This window comes from Pezoporus wallicus, unplaced genomic scaffold (assembly GCF_028554395.1).
Source record: "Pezoporus wallicus isolate ANWC-B61680 ecotype Strahan unplaced genomic scaffold, APGP_CSIRO_Pwel_v1 contig_8042, whole genome shotgun sequence".
Taxonomy (NCBI): domain Eukaryota; kingdom Metazoa; phylum Chordata; class Aves; order Psittaciformes; family Psittacidae; genus Pezoporus; species Pezoporus wallicus.
This window is the reverse complement of record NW_026639380.1, coordinates 4,544,281-4,563,346: the sequence shown is the minus strand read 5'-3', so window position 1 is coordinate 4,563,346 and position 19,066 is coordinate 4,544,281. Positions and strand designations below refer to the sequence as shown.

General features: G+C 42.5%; 2 protein-coding genes across 2 annotated transcripts; one reads left to right on the top strand and one right to left on the bottom strand.

Moving 5' to 3' along the window:
- The first annotated feature begins 4,494 nt into the window (after positions 1-4,494).
- Positions 4,495-6,906, top strand: LOC130602007 (protein ELYS-like). The gene is made up of 7 exons (XM_057414500.1): positions 4,495-4,828; positions 5,033-5,177; positions 5,263-5,394; positions 5,530-5,677; positions 5,763-5,913; positions 6,104-6,205; positions 6,667-6,906. Exons 1-7 carry the CDS (start codon positions 4,557-4,559, stop codon positions 6,884-6,886), a joined length of 1,170 nt encoding a protein of 389 aa, XP_057270483.1. The 5' UTR covers positions 4,495-4,556; the 3' UTR covers positions 6,887-6,906.
- A 2,533-nt stretch (positions 6,907-9,439) lies between these two features.
- Positions 9,440-18,548, bottom strand: SCCPDH (saccharopine dehydrogenase (putative)). Its single transcript, XM_057414498.1, has 12 exons — positions 18,301-18,548; positions 17,945-18,057; positions 17,653-17,733; positions 17,134-17,263; positions 15,517-15,566; positions 14,138-14,268; positions 13,496-13,613; positions 11,973-12,092; positions 11,809-11,865; positions 10,953-11,064; positions 10,051-10,132; positions 9,440-9,630 (listed from the first exon to the last, which is right to left on the bottom strand). Exons 1-12 carry the CDS (start codon positions 18,515-18,517, stop codon positions 9,525-9,527), a joined length of 1,317 nt encoding a protein of 438 aa, XP_057270481.1. The 5' UTR covers positions 18,518-18,548; the 3' UTR covers positions 9,440-9,524.
- Between the last annotated feature and the right edge of the window lie 518 nt (positions 18,549-19,066).

The window sequence follows — 19,066 nt, the reverse complement described above, 5'->3', positions numbered from 1 at the left end:
CTTAAAGGAATTTTAATACAGTTATCTGACCTCTGGGCTTGGGGAGGTTTTGTGCGTTGGTTTTGGTTTATTGTTTGTTTTGGGGTTTTTTTTCTGTTACTTAATGCATCTTTCTTGGGTGCTGACCAGTTTCCCCAGGGAGCAGTTTAAAAAGGCTGTAAATGTCATGCGTCACAAGGAATGGGATTTCAGAAAGTTTAAAGGACAGAAGGAAACAGAGCCAAAATCCATTCTTTACAGCCCAGGTGAAGGAAGTGTAACTAGTTAATAATAAAATGGCAAGGCAAAGATGGTTTTGTAATGAAGTGAAGAAAATTGATTTAACTTGGCTGGTTTTTGTGTAGGCTTGCGACAAGTACATGAAGGGTAGAGTGGAACTGGTCATTTCAACAAGGGTGAGAATGCCTGAGTGCATGGGCAGTGCCTTTTAAAAGATCAAAATGGCTTGGGGTTGAGTGACTGAGCGGGCTAGGAGCCTTCATAGAGAATTGCAGCTGTTTGCACTTGTACCTGAGAGGAAGATAATATTCATGGTGCCGGAGGAGGGCATGAGGGGTCTGTGAAGGCAAGAGGGGTTGATGCGTCCTTGTGGACGTGTGCAAAAGGCTATGGAGCCAGAGAGCAGCAATTCTCTTGAGAGCAAGATGAGAGTTTTCCGCAGGCTACTCAGTACAGTTCATCACGAAATAGAGCAATTCTGAAGGTTTTCCAAAGGAAATTAAATTACTTGAGGGGTGTGGGTTTTCTCCCCCTAAAGAAAAAGTGTGAATTTCTCACAGTGTTTTGAGGAATCTGCTTTGATCTAATGTTAGTTGGCTGAAAGCCGAAGCTAAATTGTGCATGTGTACCTTTGGGGCTCTAACCCCGGAGAAAATTCCTCTGGAAGGTTGTCTGCCTTGAGGCAGCAGACTGTCACCTTCTAGAAAGAATAGAAATAGGTGTAATGATAAGACTCTATTTCCAGGAAACACAGAGTAGGAGGTATTAGTGAAGGGCTAATGAATATTAATAAGGTTAAGGGATGGTGTCAAAAGGGGATTTGTCGAGAAATGCGTCATTAGAAATGGTTCCCTGGGTTACTACAGAGAGTTAACACAAATACTCCCAAGACCCTTTTCTTCAAATGTTTGGAAGCCAAGGCTGAGGAAAATATTCATTCTAGGTTGGAACATGAAAGAGACTTAAATTTGATTTACTTTTGATAGCCACTTAGTGCTTAAGGTGTTAACTGATTCACGTTGACTTAGGTTATTTGCCTTAATATTTATATAGCCCACATGCAAATAAGGCTGCAGATAACTGATTTAATCCCCTCATCAAAACTTCCTCGCATGGAAGACTACTCTCAGGGTTGTCAGTGCAATAAATTTCTTTACTGCAATATTCATCAGTCCCCATGTAACCAATCAGGAAGTGCTTAGCTGGTGGTTTCTGGTGGGGAAGGAAAAAAAAAGCTACAGGCAGAAGCCAATACATACTTTGTCATGAGCTGTTAGGCAGTACTTGCAACCCATTAGCTTAGGGCAATCCGAAAATATTAGAAACACTAGAATTTCAAGTAATAAGATAGCATTTGTTTCCTCTTTTGTTTGTACTTTTGCTTTCTGTGCAAGGCTTCCACGTTTTCATTCCAGGAATGCTTTTTTCAGCAGTCAAGATAATGAGTCTCTTTGATATGCTTGCGGATAAATGTACTGTGGTTCCTTTTGAATTAAAGTAAAGCTGTTCCTAAAATAAAATGCATTTTCCAATGCGCTCTGCTGTGTGGATGGCCGATATGTGAGGTAGAGAATAAAAATGGAAGTTATGGTTACTGATAATGTCCGTTTGTTCAGGTCACTTATTCCTTGGCTGTGTTTATCCCACAACAGTTGTTAGTGGGGTGCGCAGTGCTGCTGGACTAAAGTTCAGACTAAAACGTGAATTATTAGCGAATGACTGATTGCTTTTGTTTTGATACTACAATTGTAGTTTTAATCCACGAAGACAGAAGGATGCAGGAAGTAGGTGTGTGATTTTTTGTGAGCACCAACAGCAGAAGCATGTGTGACCCTGGGAATCCAGGACACAGGAAAACATTTACTTTCCATCTGGCCTGTTGGTCTCATAGTGGCTTCTTAAAGGACAAGAATTGTATGCTCATCTTGCCAGGATCCAACACTTACACAGGTCAGGTAAGCTTTTATGCAAAGAACCAAGTAAAAGCAGTTTTAGCTAATACACAGTTGTAGACTGGTCAGTTTGTTTATTTCCTGTTATTAACATTCATGCAAGTGTAATGCAAATGACTGGCATTTACCAGTTTACCGGTTTGAAACATTATCTAGACTTCATCTGCATTTCTGTCATCTTGTAACTCAATATTACTTTCAAGTGTGTTTGCAAATCTTGGTTCCCAATTAAACTCTTAGTGGGGGCAATCCTTCCAAACAGCAGTGCTTGTGTGGGCTTGTGCTTGCTCACCTATGAAGATGGGTTTGGTAATTTTTTAGACCGGTCTTTCATGGTTGTGGTCAAGGAGTGCTGGAGAACGCCTGGCAAGGTTACAGCACTGCTCTGCTGGTGTACAATCAGGCTGGCTCAGGGCAGAGCCATGCGATGATCAGATACGGTGCAGAGGCCTGATGCCCGTTGTGTGCGAAGAGCTCTTCAGAAGCACATGGAATTGGGAGAAGAATGAGCAGTGCCAGGTGGGATTATCACACAGTGTCATTTATTTCCAAGATCTTTCCAGCTTGTACTTTAAAAGACTCTTAAATCTTTTTTACTAATTGTTCAAGCACTGATCTTCATTTACCTACCATAAAGCAAGCTGATCTTTTAACAACTGTTAACACTTCCTAACTTCACTCTTGCACAGGGTATTCATGATAGTCTTTGCAGCACTTCAGTAAAGAAAATTAATGTTTTCTTTTGCACACCTTTATATGATACAGAAGCTTTATAGTGCCATACATCCCCTGTAGAGTAGGAGAGATGTCTTTAGCCTTGCAGTACAGCTTTTGTACCTGCTGGATGCTCTCACTCATCATCATCCTTCTGTGCTAGTGTTATAGCACTGCTGTAAGCAAAAAGCTTCACTCCTGTGCAGTAGTTCCCATGTCTACCAAAGTATCACCCTGATTACTGAAGGCTGCTTGTGATTTACTGCTGTGTTACTTCCCTTCCTTCCCTTCCAAAAGAGTACTATGTGTTTGGTTTTTTTGCCATAACCAGCCTTCTCAGCTCTGTGCCAGCAGAAATGATGCAAGAATGCCATTTGTGAGCATGCTTCTATTTGCCTTTAACATCATCCACTGTGCACTCCTGTGATAAACACCGCAGTGAAAACTCATTCTTCCTCTCTTGCTCACCAAAGCAACATGGAAATGCAAAATGTTAATTTGAAGCTGAGTTACTGCTGTTGTAGACAGTCCTTGGATAGAGGGAAAATAATTATGCCCTGGTTCTTTATTTTTACTTTTAATTTTTAACCATAGTCTTAGTGTTACAGACCAGGCTGCTTCTCCAAGTTGAATTTATTGTTGCAAAGCTTAATGTTTGATGCCAGTGCCTGCCAAACAGTGAAGGGATATTACAAATCTGTCCTCCAGCGTGTTGCAATGCAAGCTTTGACACCAGAAGCATGCTGTCACGCTGTAGGTTCCCATGTACACCCACGTTTAGAGAGCCCCAGAAGATCAACACAGCCTCGAGCCCAGCTGTGCTCTGTGCCCCCACCTCTCACTCCTGGCTGGGACACCGATCTTCCCAGGGGTGGTTGTTCCTCCTGCTCCCTGACAAGCCCACCCTGGAGTCTGCTACCAATTTAGATGTGAACATGTGGCTAGGAGAAAGTATGGCCGCTATGCCCCCCCCCTTGCTGCACCTTAGACACATGTGTCCCGTGACTGTGGTTCCCAGTGCAGCTGCTGGTGCTGAGACACTCCCTGCTGACACCACAGGCATGTGGGCTTCTGTCACGTGTGACCTGGCTTGGGTTGCTGATGCTTAACTCACTCGCCCCATGATCACCAGTTGCTGGCATCGGGACCCTTCTATGATCTAATCACTGTAACAGATGTTCTCATGTTGCATGTACCCTTATGCAGGTAATATATATGACCAGAGCTGTTCATTCAGAAATCAGAAATTTGGGCTTTTTCTTTCTTCAAATAGCCTTGAAGATAAATTCTGTTTGAACCAACCTGCACAGCTATCGAAAATTAACATTTGCCCTTCTTGAATTTTCTACAGCGCTGTCTAGATGCTTAATAACAATACTTAAGCAAAATGATTTATTGACACATATGGTGGGTCCTCTAGATAGGAGCACTGTGATTCTAGCGGCAAGGTTTGAGACGTAAGGACGCAGAAGTGACTTTTCAACCTAATTCTTGTCCTTTCCGATGCTTAAGGCTGTCCTTTATGATGTTATAAAATCTGTTAGTCTGACAGAACAATATGTTATTTAGTAACGTGTTTATAAGGAGTGCTGTTTGAATACAGATGGGTGATTAACCTAGACAAGTGTGAATTACTCCTCTTACAGCACTCGCTTTGTTCTGTGTGATTAAATGATTTTGTCAGAAACTTTTGAATATCTTTGTTACACGTGTGGCTGTATGTATCGTAATAAACCTGATCTCTACCGTCTACAGAATTCCCTGGCCCTGCTCTTTCATCCAGCTACGATCAAAACTGTGTCCTGGCAACATAGGAGGATTATTCAAGCCCTCATGAGCCAAGGAGAGCACAGACGAGCCCTCAGATACTTACAGATGATGAAGCCATCGATGTCAAGCAGTAGTGAAGTTCGGCTTTTCCTCACCGTGTTGTTGTCCAATAGGTAAAAGAACCTGTCCCTCCATTCTGGCACTCCAGTATTGTGACGGGTGCAGAACAAGGGGCACAAATCACCAACCCCTACATTTCCTTAAAGCTTTGAATACAGTAGTTTGGGCCATTTTGGGGTTATGCTATTAGTATTCCATTGCATTTCAGCCAAATGAATTACTGGTATTCCTTTGTATCTCAACCAAATGAACTGCAGGTGCATGGTGGAGGCCTGGGCTCTGTTGCACCAACACACGACTAAGTTAAATACGGAAGAGCTGTTAAAGCACATGTATGAGCTCTGCCAGGAGATGGGACTAATGGAAGACTTGCTGAAGCTGCCTTTCACCGACTCTGAACAGGTAAGTGTGGACAAGAAAAAAATCTGAATTGGAAAGAGAAGAGGCAGAAGCACAGTAGATTTTTCCAATGTGTTCTTTCCCACAGGAGTGTCTGGAGAAGTTTCTGCAGACCCGTGCTGGTGATCAGAATCATGAATTTCTTCTAGTCCACCGTCTGCAGCGTTCCAATTATATTCCAGCACTGCAGTTGAATCAGTCAATGAAGGTTAATCTTCTGGTAAGTGTAATATTTGTGTTGGATTTGCAAGTATATGTTAGGAGTTACTCACTGGTTGTGGTTGGGTGCGCTTGTGGTGAGGTGCAGTGAACTTGTAATCAGTTAATGTTCTGCTTTATGCTTTTCATTCATCAGGGTGATTGTGATCCTCGCTTGAGAGAGAGAGCAGTTGCCAGAAATTCTATATTAGAACAGTATGGCAAGATCCTTCCTAGAGTTCAAAGGAAGCTGGCTTTAGAGAGAGCCAAGCCTTACCACTTGCCTTCCTCAGTCTTAAGAGAAGGTAATTTTTAGGGGGCAGATATACTGGACAAGTAACCAGCGCTTTGATTCCACAAGGGTGATCTTCTTTCTCTCTTGCATTCCAGTTGCAAGACCAAAGCCATTATCAACAGTAGCAAAACAAGCTAATGCAGGACCTGTGCATACAAGAGCAACTTTCATCAGTAACGTGTTGTCCAAAATTGGAGAAGTGTGGGTAGGAAATGAGCAGAAAACCAGTTTTTTACAGTATGATAGGTAAGCAGCCTTTTAATAACATTTCATCTTGAGCTGTGTATTTGGAAAGGGAGAGAAATCCATGTCAATTACGTTAGTGTTTTGGAGGGAAGGTGACCTGAAGAAAGCTTTGTCTGGGTTTTTTGCACATGCAGTATATAGCATTTCAGAATTGGTACCATCATCAGTTACATTTTCCTTTCAGTTCTAGCCCTAGAGCTACAGAACCACCAGCACATCCTCTCCCTGCTGCAGAGTTGCCCGATGCATTTGTTGGGACACCAGTTACAAAATTCTCACAGAAACGTTCCAGGTATAGTAGATCTACAGAATGGGTGTTTCAAGAAAGGGCTCCTATTTGTAAATACATACATGTGTGTGTGTGTGTGTGTGTGTGTACACGTGTGCGTATGTACGTGTGCGTATGCATGCGTGTGTATTCTGTCTGTCTTTGCAAAGTCTTCTGTTTGCATTGGGTTTTGTATCTGCTAAAGAAAAGGTCAGCTGAGGGGAACACACTGAGAAGTAGAGAATTCGAAGTGGTCCCAGCATTGACAGGTAGAGGAATTTCCTTCTGACGCATGCGTTACGTCACTTGTTCAACTTAAAGTTGGGTTATTCTTGCCTCAGAGGCGGAGATTTAGGACATTAAGCACAAACGGTAAAGAAGTGATTTCTCGTTCAGTGTTTTTGTTAGGTATCATCTCAGATTTCTTGAACACAATTTTGTCATGCATTGTTTATGTTCCTGTTTGAAATTGTGCCTCTTAACAGATTGCTGGATTCGGTGGTTCGTCCTGTTCCTTCGTGTTCTGCAGAGCAGGGTGGTGGCTGGCAGTCATCATGCAGAGATTCTACTTCACTCATGGCATCCAGCCCAGTGAATTCAAATCCGCAATGTTCCGCCTTACAGAAGAAGTTTTTAAGAGCATCAGAGCTGAATCTGCTAGAGACTCCTCTGGTAGTTAAGGTTTGTGTTCTAAAAGACCAGTAACAACCAACCACAACAAAAGCCTGTAAACGGTCTTCGAAATGAACCCCCCAAAGTACTAATGCAAACACTGTTGGATTCAAAGTGTGGAATCTTTTCAGCATGCATGTATGTGGTTATTGTACATACAGTACTTTCAGAGCAGTATGTTGGGAACAGGCTTGAATGGGGAAGGCTTTAGTTCTGAGTTAGTTGCAGTGTGTAGGAGGTTTGTGAAATCCACTTGCTTTCATTGCATGGATCCAAGTTAAAATTGGACTTTTCAGTATACTTAGATCCTTAAAGGTGCAGTATCTGGCTTAACCATCTCATTTAAGTGCTCAATAGTTCTCTATAGTTTGATATACAAGCAAGATGCATATGCTACAGTTTCGTAATCCAGTTCAGTGAATGACAGCTGAGTGATGTAGGTTAAGTGATGTTAGCCTATGTGGAATTCAGTGATGGCTTTTTGCAGTAATTTTACCCATTAGTTGTTTGGGTTAAACTGTGTTCCCATTCACAGCCATCACAATGTTACAATAAAAGAAATACCATTTGACCTGTCATCTTGGTGCTGATCTTTTTGTCTTTGCTTGCTTGAGCAAAGCAGTTGTGATCTCTCAGGAGTTCTATTTTCTTCTTATATATTGTCCGTGTCATGAAGCTAGTTTCATTATCCTCCTTTTAATCCCCTGTAAAATCTTTACTGAGCTAGGAAGACCTGAATGCTTCTATATGAAAAGGCGGTGTTTTTATAGCAGTGTCTTCTGCTGAAGAAAGCTGTACTGTTGGCTGTTCCCTAGCCCGAAAGCTCTTGGATTAGCCTCTCACCTTGCACAATGGACAGCATTTGTAGAGTTCTCCCTCTGGAAGCCATCAACTTCTTACTACTTTTGTTCTGCCAGTTAGATTCCCTGATTCAGCTCATTATGCAGTTAGTGAAGGAACTTACAAAATCAGGGGCTGAACAGGGCGTGTGCTAGTACGTACATGCATAAGCTTTCCATCCATGTACTAACAAATTGTCATGCTCTAGTTTTGTTAGGCATTTTCTTGCCTGTTACAAAGAGCTATTCACTTCAAACAAGAGGCTCACTTATTTAGGTTGTCATAGCTTTGCGATGTGGGACAATACTGTAGCAAAGATGATTATAGCCTTGGGAGTAGATATATCACTTAGGGGAGGGCAGTCACAAAGCTTCTGGAGTCATTCAGGTAGCAGTACTGAAGGTTTTTCTGCTTTTGTTGTAACTGGTGCTTACTGATTTATACATGCGCGTTGGATTTTGGCTTGTCCACCTTCACTGAATTTAGGACAAACTACTTGCAGCTTTCTTGTTCATAGGTATGTAAGCATGAAAGGAAGTTTTTTCCTAAATTGAGCTCTGAAGGATAGCATGTTGCTATTTTGTGACAGTTCAGCAACTTCTGGCAAGGCAGGAGGCAAGAAAAGCAGATTCTGTGGAGACTCCTGTGGAGTGGCTTCCTCCTTCCTGCCATCGATGGCAAGCACTATGACTTAGAGGCTTGGGCAAAGGTCTTTACACACTGATTAAATTCTCTTGACCATATTTCTCTTCGTAGTTAAAATTTTTAAAAATTTTTTTTGTATTTGCAGGAGATTTATTTAAGTGTAAGTACAAAACTTATAATCACTTGGTTCATATAAAACCCATGCTCTCTCCATAATACTGCCTCCTTTAAGTTATTGAAGACAGTGCTGTCAAGGCTCAAAGCTCAGAAGACATACCTGAAACATCACCACACAATGAACTACATCCATAGGGTAAGGTAATCTTCAGTACAGCTATCATACTAGAGAGCAACAGTTTGCATGTGATTTGCCCAATAATAAAGATGCTGAATGTCATGAACCTTAGGGAGATGTAGAGCTTTTTGTACCTCAGAGTAACTTTCAGAGCTTTCAGAAGCTTTACCGGTACAAAAAAACCCAAGTGCCTCTGCACAGGAATGGAATTTAATGCAGTCATGGTCATACCAACATCCCCTACTCTTTCGGCTTTCTCTCATCTCCTTTTTTAGCACAGCTCACTACAGGTAAGCTAGTAACGATGAAAGTCAGCACACCTTAAGACAACAGCACAGAGGCAGCTCATCTTTATTATAACCCAGGACAAGATGACAAAACTATTCCTCTGAACTCCAAGAAACCACCACTCCTCCTTTATTTCACCATGGCCTTGAAGGCATTAGAAGGAAGAACACCACGAAGTCATAGGAACCATCCCAAACAAGCAAAAGGACCAACTAGTGGTTTCATCTGCTAAGGCACTTGTTAGCTGTGGCCTGCCTGCTTTTAGTAGTGGTGGAATGGGTTGAAGGAAGAAGGCTGTGTTTAATGGTGAAGCAGATGCTATAGCGGTTCTATTATATAGTAACTTAAAACTCAGATGGGAAGAGATCAAACAAAATTTTAGAACTAGCATCCAGTAATAGGCTTGTGAATTAAAACTCCATAGCCTCTATGGGTTTGTTCACTATAGCAGATAGTACTGTAACTTTACACTCATTTTTAATTCTGTTTCTGCCATAAACAATAGCACAGTGTAACTATTGAACGATTAGGCTTTTGCAGCCAAATGAGTTTTATTGGAACTAGACTCAGAAAGGTGTTAGTTCATACAGTTATGTTTTGAGTTCAGACTTCAGGCTTGCTAATAACAGAGAACTCAATACCACGTTTGTTAAGGCGATCAATCAGCTTTGTTTTGTAGAAAGCAGCTCCTGGAGAATACACACCACCCCTGTTAATGAAAATAAAAACATTAGTGGTAAAATGAAATTGAGTGACACTTCTTTTAGAAGTCAAATGTATGTTCCTTGCCAAAAAAAGCACCACTCTGTCCCACAGGAAAGCCTGTGAAGAACTGGGCAAGCTGGTCATATTCATAGGTTCATTTATGGATCCAGCAAACTTAATACTGATGCAATACACGATGCAAAAGCACTACTAAAAACCTCTGAACTACATCCTTTCAAATTAAAAGGCAGATGAAGAATAAGTGGCTTTAAAGCAGCTTGTGGTGAAAGATCTCCCTTGCACAGCCATTTGAGTGAGGTAACACAGAAATCCACAGGGTTATGAGATCTATATTTTCAAAGAGAAACAAGTGCACACAGTAGCTTTAGGGGAGATCAAGCTGCTCTGCATGGGAAGTACTTACTGTTTAGGCAGAGAAGTTGCATCTTCCAGAAGAGACACAGCTGCTTGAACCATTGCAATTGGTGTAGCAATGTAGCCAGGCTCTGACAAAAACAAGACAAAAACCAACCACCACGTACAGTGTGTTGAAATGTAGAATTTCATCTTGCTTTTACCTACAGCCTGCTGAAGAATAATCTCTTTGGTAATGAAACAGCCTTCTGCATTTAAGATCAGCTTTTCTATGTGGTCATCTTCCCAAGTAGCTGGTGAAATCCTCAAGATCTAAGCTGGACAAATATGGCCTATAATGGCACAACCACAAGCCATCGCCTCACAGTGACAGAGGGCTCTTCATTAAAGAGCCCTCTGTCAAAGGAGCTTCCCCCAGCCTCTGGCTGAAATTCAGACCTTTGCTGCAGCTACATCACTAGTTATTTAAAGAAGCTATGCATTATTAACTCCTTTCTCAGTGTTTTCTTGCCGTCTCCAAACTTTACTTCAGGTATCATCTCCCCTGAAGAGAATGATCTGAGCACATGTATGTTATAATTAGGAATGATACCACACTACCTCTAAGTTGACTTACAGGGGACTAGAAACAAACTAGTATTAAGTCCAGGCTGTAACAACTGGAAACAGTCCTTAAAGCACTCTCCCTCTATCTGCTCTAATCTGCAAAAATGAAAATTTGAATGGGAAAGTCAGAAGGAAAGAGAATGAGAAGAACACAAATTAATTGGTTGTTTCAAAAAACAGGTCTCAGTGAGTGCTAGTATCCAAGGCAATCCTCTGTAAAGGCTGTTAACTTTGTCCACGTTACAAGTGCTTCTCAAGGGTGAAAGAAAGAGCAGTGGACCCATCATCCTACTTTAAAGTAGGGAGTATGAGGCAAAAGCAGTTAGTTTCTACTGACTTACATACCTGGTCCTTTCACTTCAGTGCAGATCTTTACATTTGGTTTGCCACTCTGGGGATCTTGCCCTTCACTGTAACCCTCACCAAAAAAAGTAATTGTAAAAGAGGTTCCATCCATCTGTAGTAGACAAGACAAGTGTGGTCACGAAAAGAGTAACTCACTCCCAGCAAACAAGTAGAAAATAGAAGGATCTATTACACCAAATTCTATGAACCATGTAGACATGAGAGCAGTTATTTTGAGACATTGCTTAAAAGGCATAATGTCATCTATGTTTTTAATCACGTCCACTGTGCTGGAACTGTTGCTGTTCTAAAGTCCATTTATTCTCTCAGTGCTTTCAGTCCTCTGTTTTTGCTGCTCGCTCAGTCTACCTCTGTCATCATCATTGACAGACTGGGTGCTGTAAGCCATGCATGTAAATCATCATAAAAGGGTTTGGGTTGGAAGGGAGCTCACCCAGTTCCAACCCTCCTGCCACGGGCAGGGCCACCCTCCACTAGAGCAGGTTACTCAAAGCCCCATCCAACCTGGCCTTGAACACTGCCAGGGAGGTAGCACTCACAACTCCTCTGGGCAACCTGAGCCAGTGTCTCACCCCTCACAGTAAAGAATTTCTTCCTAACATCTAAACCTATGCATCACGTAAATACATCAGACCCATCCTAATCTGAGTTCTACGTACTTTGATGTTTAGTAACAGAAGATGCATTTAAATAGTCAAAGCTATCTGAACAGATATTGTGTGAATACACACAGTGTATATTCAGACATTATTTCTATGCAGTCGACTCTAAATTACTATTTCATCATTACTATGACACATTTATTCAATAACTGTGATGGGAAACAGCCAGTTACCTGTTTCTGGGTTGGTCCTTTCTTTGTGAAGTGTCCAGCAGAGAAAAATTCTGGGTACTGCATAATAAGGCAGGGGAGAAAAACAAAACAAAAAGATGACCAACAGTAAACTAGATAGAAAAGTAAGTCTCCAAACATTTTAATTTTGTGTTTTGAACACTTACTTTTGTCAGAAGTTTTCTTCCAAAACTAAACTTCACAAGAAGAAGAAATAAAATGCCAGCAAACATCAGCTTCATAACAGAACCAAGACCACCTATGCTCACATAAGCACCATACTGCACCTGAGGCAGAAACATATTTTCAGAGGCAGAACTGACATTAAAATTTTTGCATCAATTCATTTGTAAAAATGAATCTACCCTCAGTTTAGGATGCTCGTGTTTGATACGATAGCTTCTTAAATACGGCCTTAAACAACTGCCTTAGTACCAAACAACTCTGCAAATAATGCTTCACTTCATAATGCGTTATGAGAATTGAATATAACTACAGAATGGTGAGGAAATGAGCACAGTAAACAAGAGTGGAAAACTCTAAAAAAAGCTGTGTTTTGGTATCTGATTTAAAGCTTCTTCTCCAAGATCTTTGTGCTTTAGCTTAAGAGAAACTGAGGCCTTGCCTTACTTTTCAAATCTGAAATAACAGTAGCAAGCCTTTCTCATTTGTGCTTTCCATGTGTATTTTTAGAACGCTATTTCACCTTCATCTCTTAGCTGATGCCTGTGATTCTGCACAGCTGTTATACAGATTGTTGGTGGTGTTTTCCCCTCACGAAACCATGAGGAAAAAAAAAAAAACTTAGCATCTTTTCCACCACCACTTCATACTGCCTTTACTCTCCACATACAAATGAGCAGCCTGTAAATTCTTTATCAGAATGTTCACTACACTAGACTGACCTAACTACAGCTACACTTTAGAACATCCCAAGTTGGAAGGGACCCATACAGATCATCGAGTCCAACTCCCTGCTCCTTGCAGGACTACCCATAACTAAACCATATGACTAAAAGCATTGTCCAGAGATGCTCCTTGAACCCTGAAGGGCTTGGTGCTGTTACCACGTCCCTGGGGAACCTGTTCCAGTGACAGACCACCTTTCACAGAACAGCCTTCTCTATTGTCCAACCTGAACTTTTCCTGACATACTGCAATAAAAGAGGAGGCTGTGAATACAATCAACATGTTTATTGTTTCACCCTTTCAGAAGCTTTACTGACACAACAAAGAAAAAGCCGCTCTGCAAGAAGATAATTTAATGCATTTATCATTCCTGAAAATCAGGAAGCCTAACTTTCAAATATTTCTGTGACTTAGGGCTCCTATTCCCTACAAATACATACCTAGAAATCAGACAGCTCAAGAACTCTAAAAGATAATCTTGTAACTATTATGCTAGCAGCAATAAGCAAGCTCATCAGGCAGAGGATCAAGTAGTATCAAATAGGCCAGTGCGCCCAGAAGAACCCAGACCACATCAAGTCAAGCAGCTTCCAAAGGTGGTAAAGAGAACAAGCCTCCTTCTTCACAGAAGCAAAAGCACATTCCGGTACATTACTGTTTACCTAACTACAGCGGCCCTACTATGCAGATCTGCACTACTACTACTAACTGAACAGTTATTACATAAAGGAAATTAATTGAAAACAGTAATAAAGACAGTATATTAATAACAGCAACTTACAGGTGTTTCCTGCAACTCTGTGTGCAAATAACGCTGAGACCGTTTCACAACAGAGGCATCAGATCCCATGAACGGAATGGAGTACTCTTTGAATTCCTGACTGTAGAACACAAGCCCTCTGTAAAAGGACAAAAAAAAACAACAAACCCAAACAAAACAAGGTCAGAAAAAATGTTCAAACATTCACACAAACTGAAGAAACTTATCAATGGAACAGCCCTACCAATACTGGCCTTTCTCAAGCATTTTTATGACATTGTCTCTTTTCACCAAAAGCAAACCATCTGTGACTCAAGATGCCATGCACTACAGCACGGAAGAATCTGATAACCAAAATAATATTCTCCTCACATTTCTTTCTTCCATTTTATTGATCACTTCTGAAGTTCGAAACTGTACCACCCCACTAAAAGCCCCTTAGAACAATTTAACTTTGAGACCCAGTAAATGCTGGGTCGTGTTCTGTTTTCAGTATATACAGGCAAATCCGTAAAACTGAACTTCAATTCTACAAGACAAGCATCTCTTCCTAGTATACTGAAGTCCTAAATGCATTTTTTTAGTATTTAATAGTATTCAAAATCTATACAACAAATACTGGAACTGTTAGAAGACAGTGTTTTTCCCATCTCAGACTTATACCTCCTTTTAAGCTTTGCACCAACTACTGGAACAGGGGCATATCCTATCTTTTTTCGAAGCTTCTTCAGGTTGTCTTGATCCGCAAGACCATAAACAGCTGACTTCCAGGTCCCATCATGTACACAAGTTCCCTAGTGATATACCACGAAACAGTAATTAACTCCATATCTAAAGGTTTCATGTATTAGTTTAATCATGACCTTAGAATTATTACATGTTCTTAGTTATTACATATGTGTGTTATGATTACATGCACTGAACTATTGAAATGTCACCATGTGGCCACCAAGACTCCTCCTCTGCTGGACAGGGAGGGAAGCAAATAAGATGGGGAAAAAAAACAACAACAAAACCCCTAATCAACCAACTCCTGGGTCAGCTTGTGGAAGGAATGTTGGACAGACAGCCTTGATGCTGTGCCAGCACTGCTCAGCACTTGCTGAAACACTGGTGTCTTACCAACTCCTTTCTAGCTACCAATACAAAGCACAGCACTATGAGGGCTACTATGAGGAAAATTAACTCCAGCTCAGCCAGACCCACTACAATCTCCACATCTTACTCCATATGATTTGTGTCATCCTTAGGTCCCACATAATTGAATACATGTTTGTACACATACACACATGTATCTTCTAACCATCCTACTACGTTTAATTCTCATTACTGAAATCCCTCCTCACCAACACTTACAACTTACGCTACATACTTAAGCCATCTTTATGCCAAACATATTCTCATTAACAACTATTTCCTGTCCTTTAAAAGACAGGCATTATTCTCCCATTCCATGGGCTGCTTTTACTCCAGGTGTTTGTAAGAACAAGCGATGACTTGGCCCCATCTCTCAAGATTAATGATCAGGACAGGAGAAGCAGTATGTTTGACTGCTGGGCACCAATCCAGCCCAGTTTGGGCCATCCTTGCATGTTTTAATAATGCTCTTAGAATTATTACATATAGTAGAAATTATTATGATTATTATGTACAATACATGTATTATGATTACAAGAAGTATACTGAAATAACCCCTCCAAACAGACAGACAAACACACACTAGAATTACTGGCAACACACCATGTATCCGTTATAGTTGACTTATATATGAATCCTCACCAGATCTCCACCAAAACTATTTCTTGAAACAGCTTAATGCAACAGACTTCTGGCCTTTGTTGTAAGGATGTCTGCCTAACTAACCTTACAAAAGGGTGTTTGCTTGGGATGCTTTTATTAGCTCCTAAAAAATAAAGCTCTTGGACTCATCATCAAGGAAATACCAGCTTGTTCCTTGGTCTGAATTAATGTAATAAGTTATTCTGATGGGCTGTGGGAATATTAATACCTCTGATTTTCCAAGAAGGTATAAACCAACTAACCTCTGGCCCAGATTTCACCTTCAGGAAACTTTCGACAGCAGTTAAGGTACCTTTCGGGGAAGAGAAAACATTACCAGGCATATACAATTACTAGTTCACAAAGCCACAGTATATACTCTGGTAACCTCAAACAGCAGACCACTGACATTATTAGTTGAAAAGGCAGAGTCACGTCTTTGTTTCAAATTAAACTAAGGTTAAGTTCCACAGCTATTTCAGTTAGCAAGTATCAAATTTCTTATGTGAAGTACTTCAGTAGAGGTCACCAATGCTAGCTTTACTCATTACCTTTTTCATGTCTTATTGACTTAATGACATAATGTAAACAATCAATAAAAAAAGGAAACCAATATTAAGAGCCATATTTAGCTTTCCTCCAAGTTTCAAAATAAAGGACGATGGAGGTTATGAAGACCAGGATGGAGTTAATTTGTGGTACACTTTAAGGGCAAACGCCCCACACCCCAACCCCCTGAACCCACAAAGCACCAACCACAAGCTTACAAACCCACAGAGAACCCTGAACTCACAAGATATCCTAAACCATGCAATATTATCTTGTGTTTCACAAAGAATGCTTAGTTGTGATGAACAGCAAAATAAAACAGTTCCTCAAAATTCTGATTTGTTTTGCTTTGCACAGTTCCTTCCCAGTTTACAAAACTGTACTTGTATGAGCAAATTTCAATATAGCAAGCAACTGGACAGACAGGGGACAATACCATAAAGTCAAACCAGGAAGAGATAAGAGACGTCTTTATTCAAAAAAAGTATCAGACATCGAATTATAACCCCATGTAAAAACAAATGCTCATTTCCAGGCCTCTCCTCTCCCTCCAATCACATCCAGATTGAGTTTTCTTAAACTGAAAGCAGACGATACACTTCAATGCAAAGCAAACCCACTTAACAGCAGTTTTAATTGCCCATAAAGGCAAAACATTTGGATACTCACTGGCCTTTTCAATTGAAAGTCAGATGTGATGAACAAAACATCCTCATTTGAGATTAGGATCAAATGCAAATCTGATCCCGATTTATGCATCCAGGATCCTAATTTGATCCAGAATTCATGCAAATATCTCACATCTTTTCTCAAACGTATTTATGCTCTTCTGGTTACCGTCTACCTGTTCCTAAAGTAAAAAGTAGCGTACGGCACTGTCCACCTACACTCATACACCAGCTTCTCAGTGCTTGTGGTAGAAAAACAAAATTTAGGAAACCCAATTACCCACCAATCTGCAAACCCTTTCCCACTGCCTCTTCCCTACAGAGGTTCTCACTGTACAAGAGGCAGTGTGTTGAGGCTTGCCAAGGGACAACCACACGCTGGCTCAACAGCCCACTGGTGACAGCTGCAGCTTCTGTTGTCTTTGTAAGCAATGTTTCCTTGAATCCCTCTTCTACCTAACAACCAATGTTCTTCAATCTAATAGGAATTATGATTTACTTTAAAATTTCTACCTACGAGATCTGGTTGAAACTGATCAGCTGCTAAAGGCAGGCAAAAGGAGAGACTGAAAAACTTCCCATGTAAGTAATGCTGCTTTAGGAAACCAAATGAAAACATAATCTGCATTTCTTTTTCAGCATAAAGTCACACTTAAAAGTCACCTTTCAACTTGTCTCTGGTGTACAGCACTCCCATATCAGCTGGTATAGAGTCAAAGCCACAACTTCCAATGACATATACTCCCTTTTCCGCAGCTTTTTCATTGTATTTCAGGTACATGCCTTCCAGAAACTAAAACACAGAACAAATACTTTAAGCAGAACTGTCTATTTGGACATACCCAATATTAGCCACCCATGCTTTACTGTGTCATATCATAGCACCCTACATACTTCAACCCACTTACATCTGAGACAGACAAAGAAATGTGACCTGCACAAATTCCCTACATAGGATCAAACTGAGCTTTGAGTCAGAACTCAAAAATTCGGGATTTCTGGAAAGAACCTTAGAGGCTCTCACCTAACAGCTAACACACTGTACTTTAAAATAATTAACACACCTTAAAATTATAGATCACGAAGAAGAATTTGCCTTCCTGGTCATAAACATTAACAGGAACATGAAACATACTAAATAAACACACTGCCATAAGGTAGCATTTTTCTACTGTCACGTACCTGTGGCTCTCCACTGATGTCAATGTGGCTTGCACCATTTTCAACACAAGCTTCTACCACAGGCTCCCCAAAGAATCTATACTATAGAAGAAAAGAACACCACACATAACGAAAGCTCCACAGCACAACTCTCCCAACATGCTCTATCTTACACATATACGTACACCAAAACCTCGCCACGCCAACCTGCTACACTGCCGCCTGCCCCGAGGAGCCCAGCCGCAAGCAGCAGAGAGGCAGCCCCGGGCTCTGCCAGCAGCCGCGGGAGTAGCGCCCGCACCGCCGCACTCACCGGGCCCACGCAGTTGAGCACCAGCCGGGTCTGCCTCGCCATGGCGGCCAGTGAGGCCGCGTCGTCCACATCGCACAGCAGCACGCCGACCTCCGGCCCCACCGCCGCCTTCCCTGCGCACCGGAGATCGCCGTCACCGACACGTCCCGCCGCTCCCCGGCAGCATCTCTTCCTACCCCGAGACAAACCACCGCCCCGCCTCCCCAGCACCAAGGGGCTTGCCCCGGCTCTCCCCGCGGCCCTTCCCCAAACCCGCTCGAGGGCGGCTCCTAACGGACAGAACCCCGACACCGGGACCGCGCTGGCCCCTCCGGCCCCGGACGACGGCGCTGCGCCACACGACCCATGGCCCGTACCCAGCTTCTCGGCCGCCCGCTCTAGCACTGCCTGCAGCTTCTGCCGGCTCCGCCCGGCCACGGCCCAGCGCAGGGCGCCCCGCAGTTCCCCGCTGGCGGCCGCCCGCGCCACCTCCTCCACCACGAACTGGCCGGTGAATCCCGAGGCACCGAACACCACCAGCTCGTAGGGCCGCTCGGGCGCCCCGGCGCCGCCGCTACCGCTACCGGCCGCCATGGGTAAAGACACTGCCGCACTGCCGGGCGCCGCCAGGAAGCCCCGGTACCAAGCGGCCCGGCCCCGCCCCGCCCTGGGCGGCCGTTACGGCTGTTGCAGCGACTGAGGGGTGGTGCTGTCGTCCCTCGCTCCGCCCCCAGCGCAGACCCTCAGCTCCTGGCGCGGACCCGCGGTAACGGCTTTGTGGCCCTGCCTTGGGGCAAGTAACCTTTGGTCTCGTTGCAGCAGCTGAGAGAGAGGGCGAGGTGTTATCTCCGGGCATGTTTGACACACACCGTGAACAAATGAAAACATACCGAGATACTGCCGGGGGGTCATGGAGCCAGGGGGTTTAAGCAGCAACGTTTGGAGAGAGACGCCATTGTGTCCGGTCCCACATTCTGCTGAGCACGGCCCATTGCCGAGTTATTGCCTTAAGTGTTTCAGCACAGGTGATACAAGATCAATAGGGTACCGCCAGTAACCCAAAGAGAAAATTGTAATCACTTAGAAGCCAAATGAAATGCTCTTGTTTGCCTCACAACTACAGCAGATGTGTATGTCGGGCTC

What these genes read in the sequence shown, in the direction of transcription:
- LOC130602007 (XM_057414500.1), top strand. Translation starts at nt 4,557, where the DNA reads ATGATTTTGTCAGAAACTTTTGAATATCTTTGTTACACGTGTGGCTGT. An exon ending in CAATGAAGGTTAATCTTCTG is followed by an intron (nt 5,395 to 5,529) that starts GTAAGTGTAATA and finishes TTCATTCATCAG; the next exon opens with GGTGATTGTGATCCTCGCTT. An exon ending in TTCTCACAGAAACGTTCCAG is followed by an intron (nt 6,206 to 6,666) that starts GTATAGTAGATC and finishes GCCTCTTAACAG; the next exon opens with ATTGCTGGATTCGGTGGTTC.
- SCCPDH (XM_057414498.1), bottom strand. Translation starts at nt 18,517, where the DNA reads ATGGCGGCCGGTAGCGGTAGCGGCGGCGCCGGGGCGCCCGAGCGGCCC. An exon ending in GCGGGCGGCCGAGAAGCTGG is followed by an intron (nt 18,058 to 18,300) that starts GTACGGGCCATG and finishes TCCGGTGCGCAG; the next exon opens with GGAAGGCGGCGGTGGGGCCG. An exon ending in GCAACTTCTCTGCCTAAACA is followed by an intron (nt 9,631 to 10,050) that starts GTAAGTACTTCC and finishes TTTCATTAACAG; the next exon opens with GGGTGGTGTGTATTCTCCAG.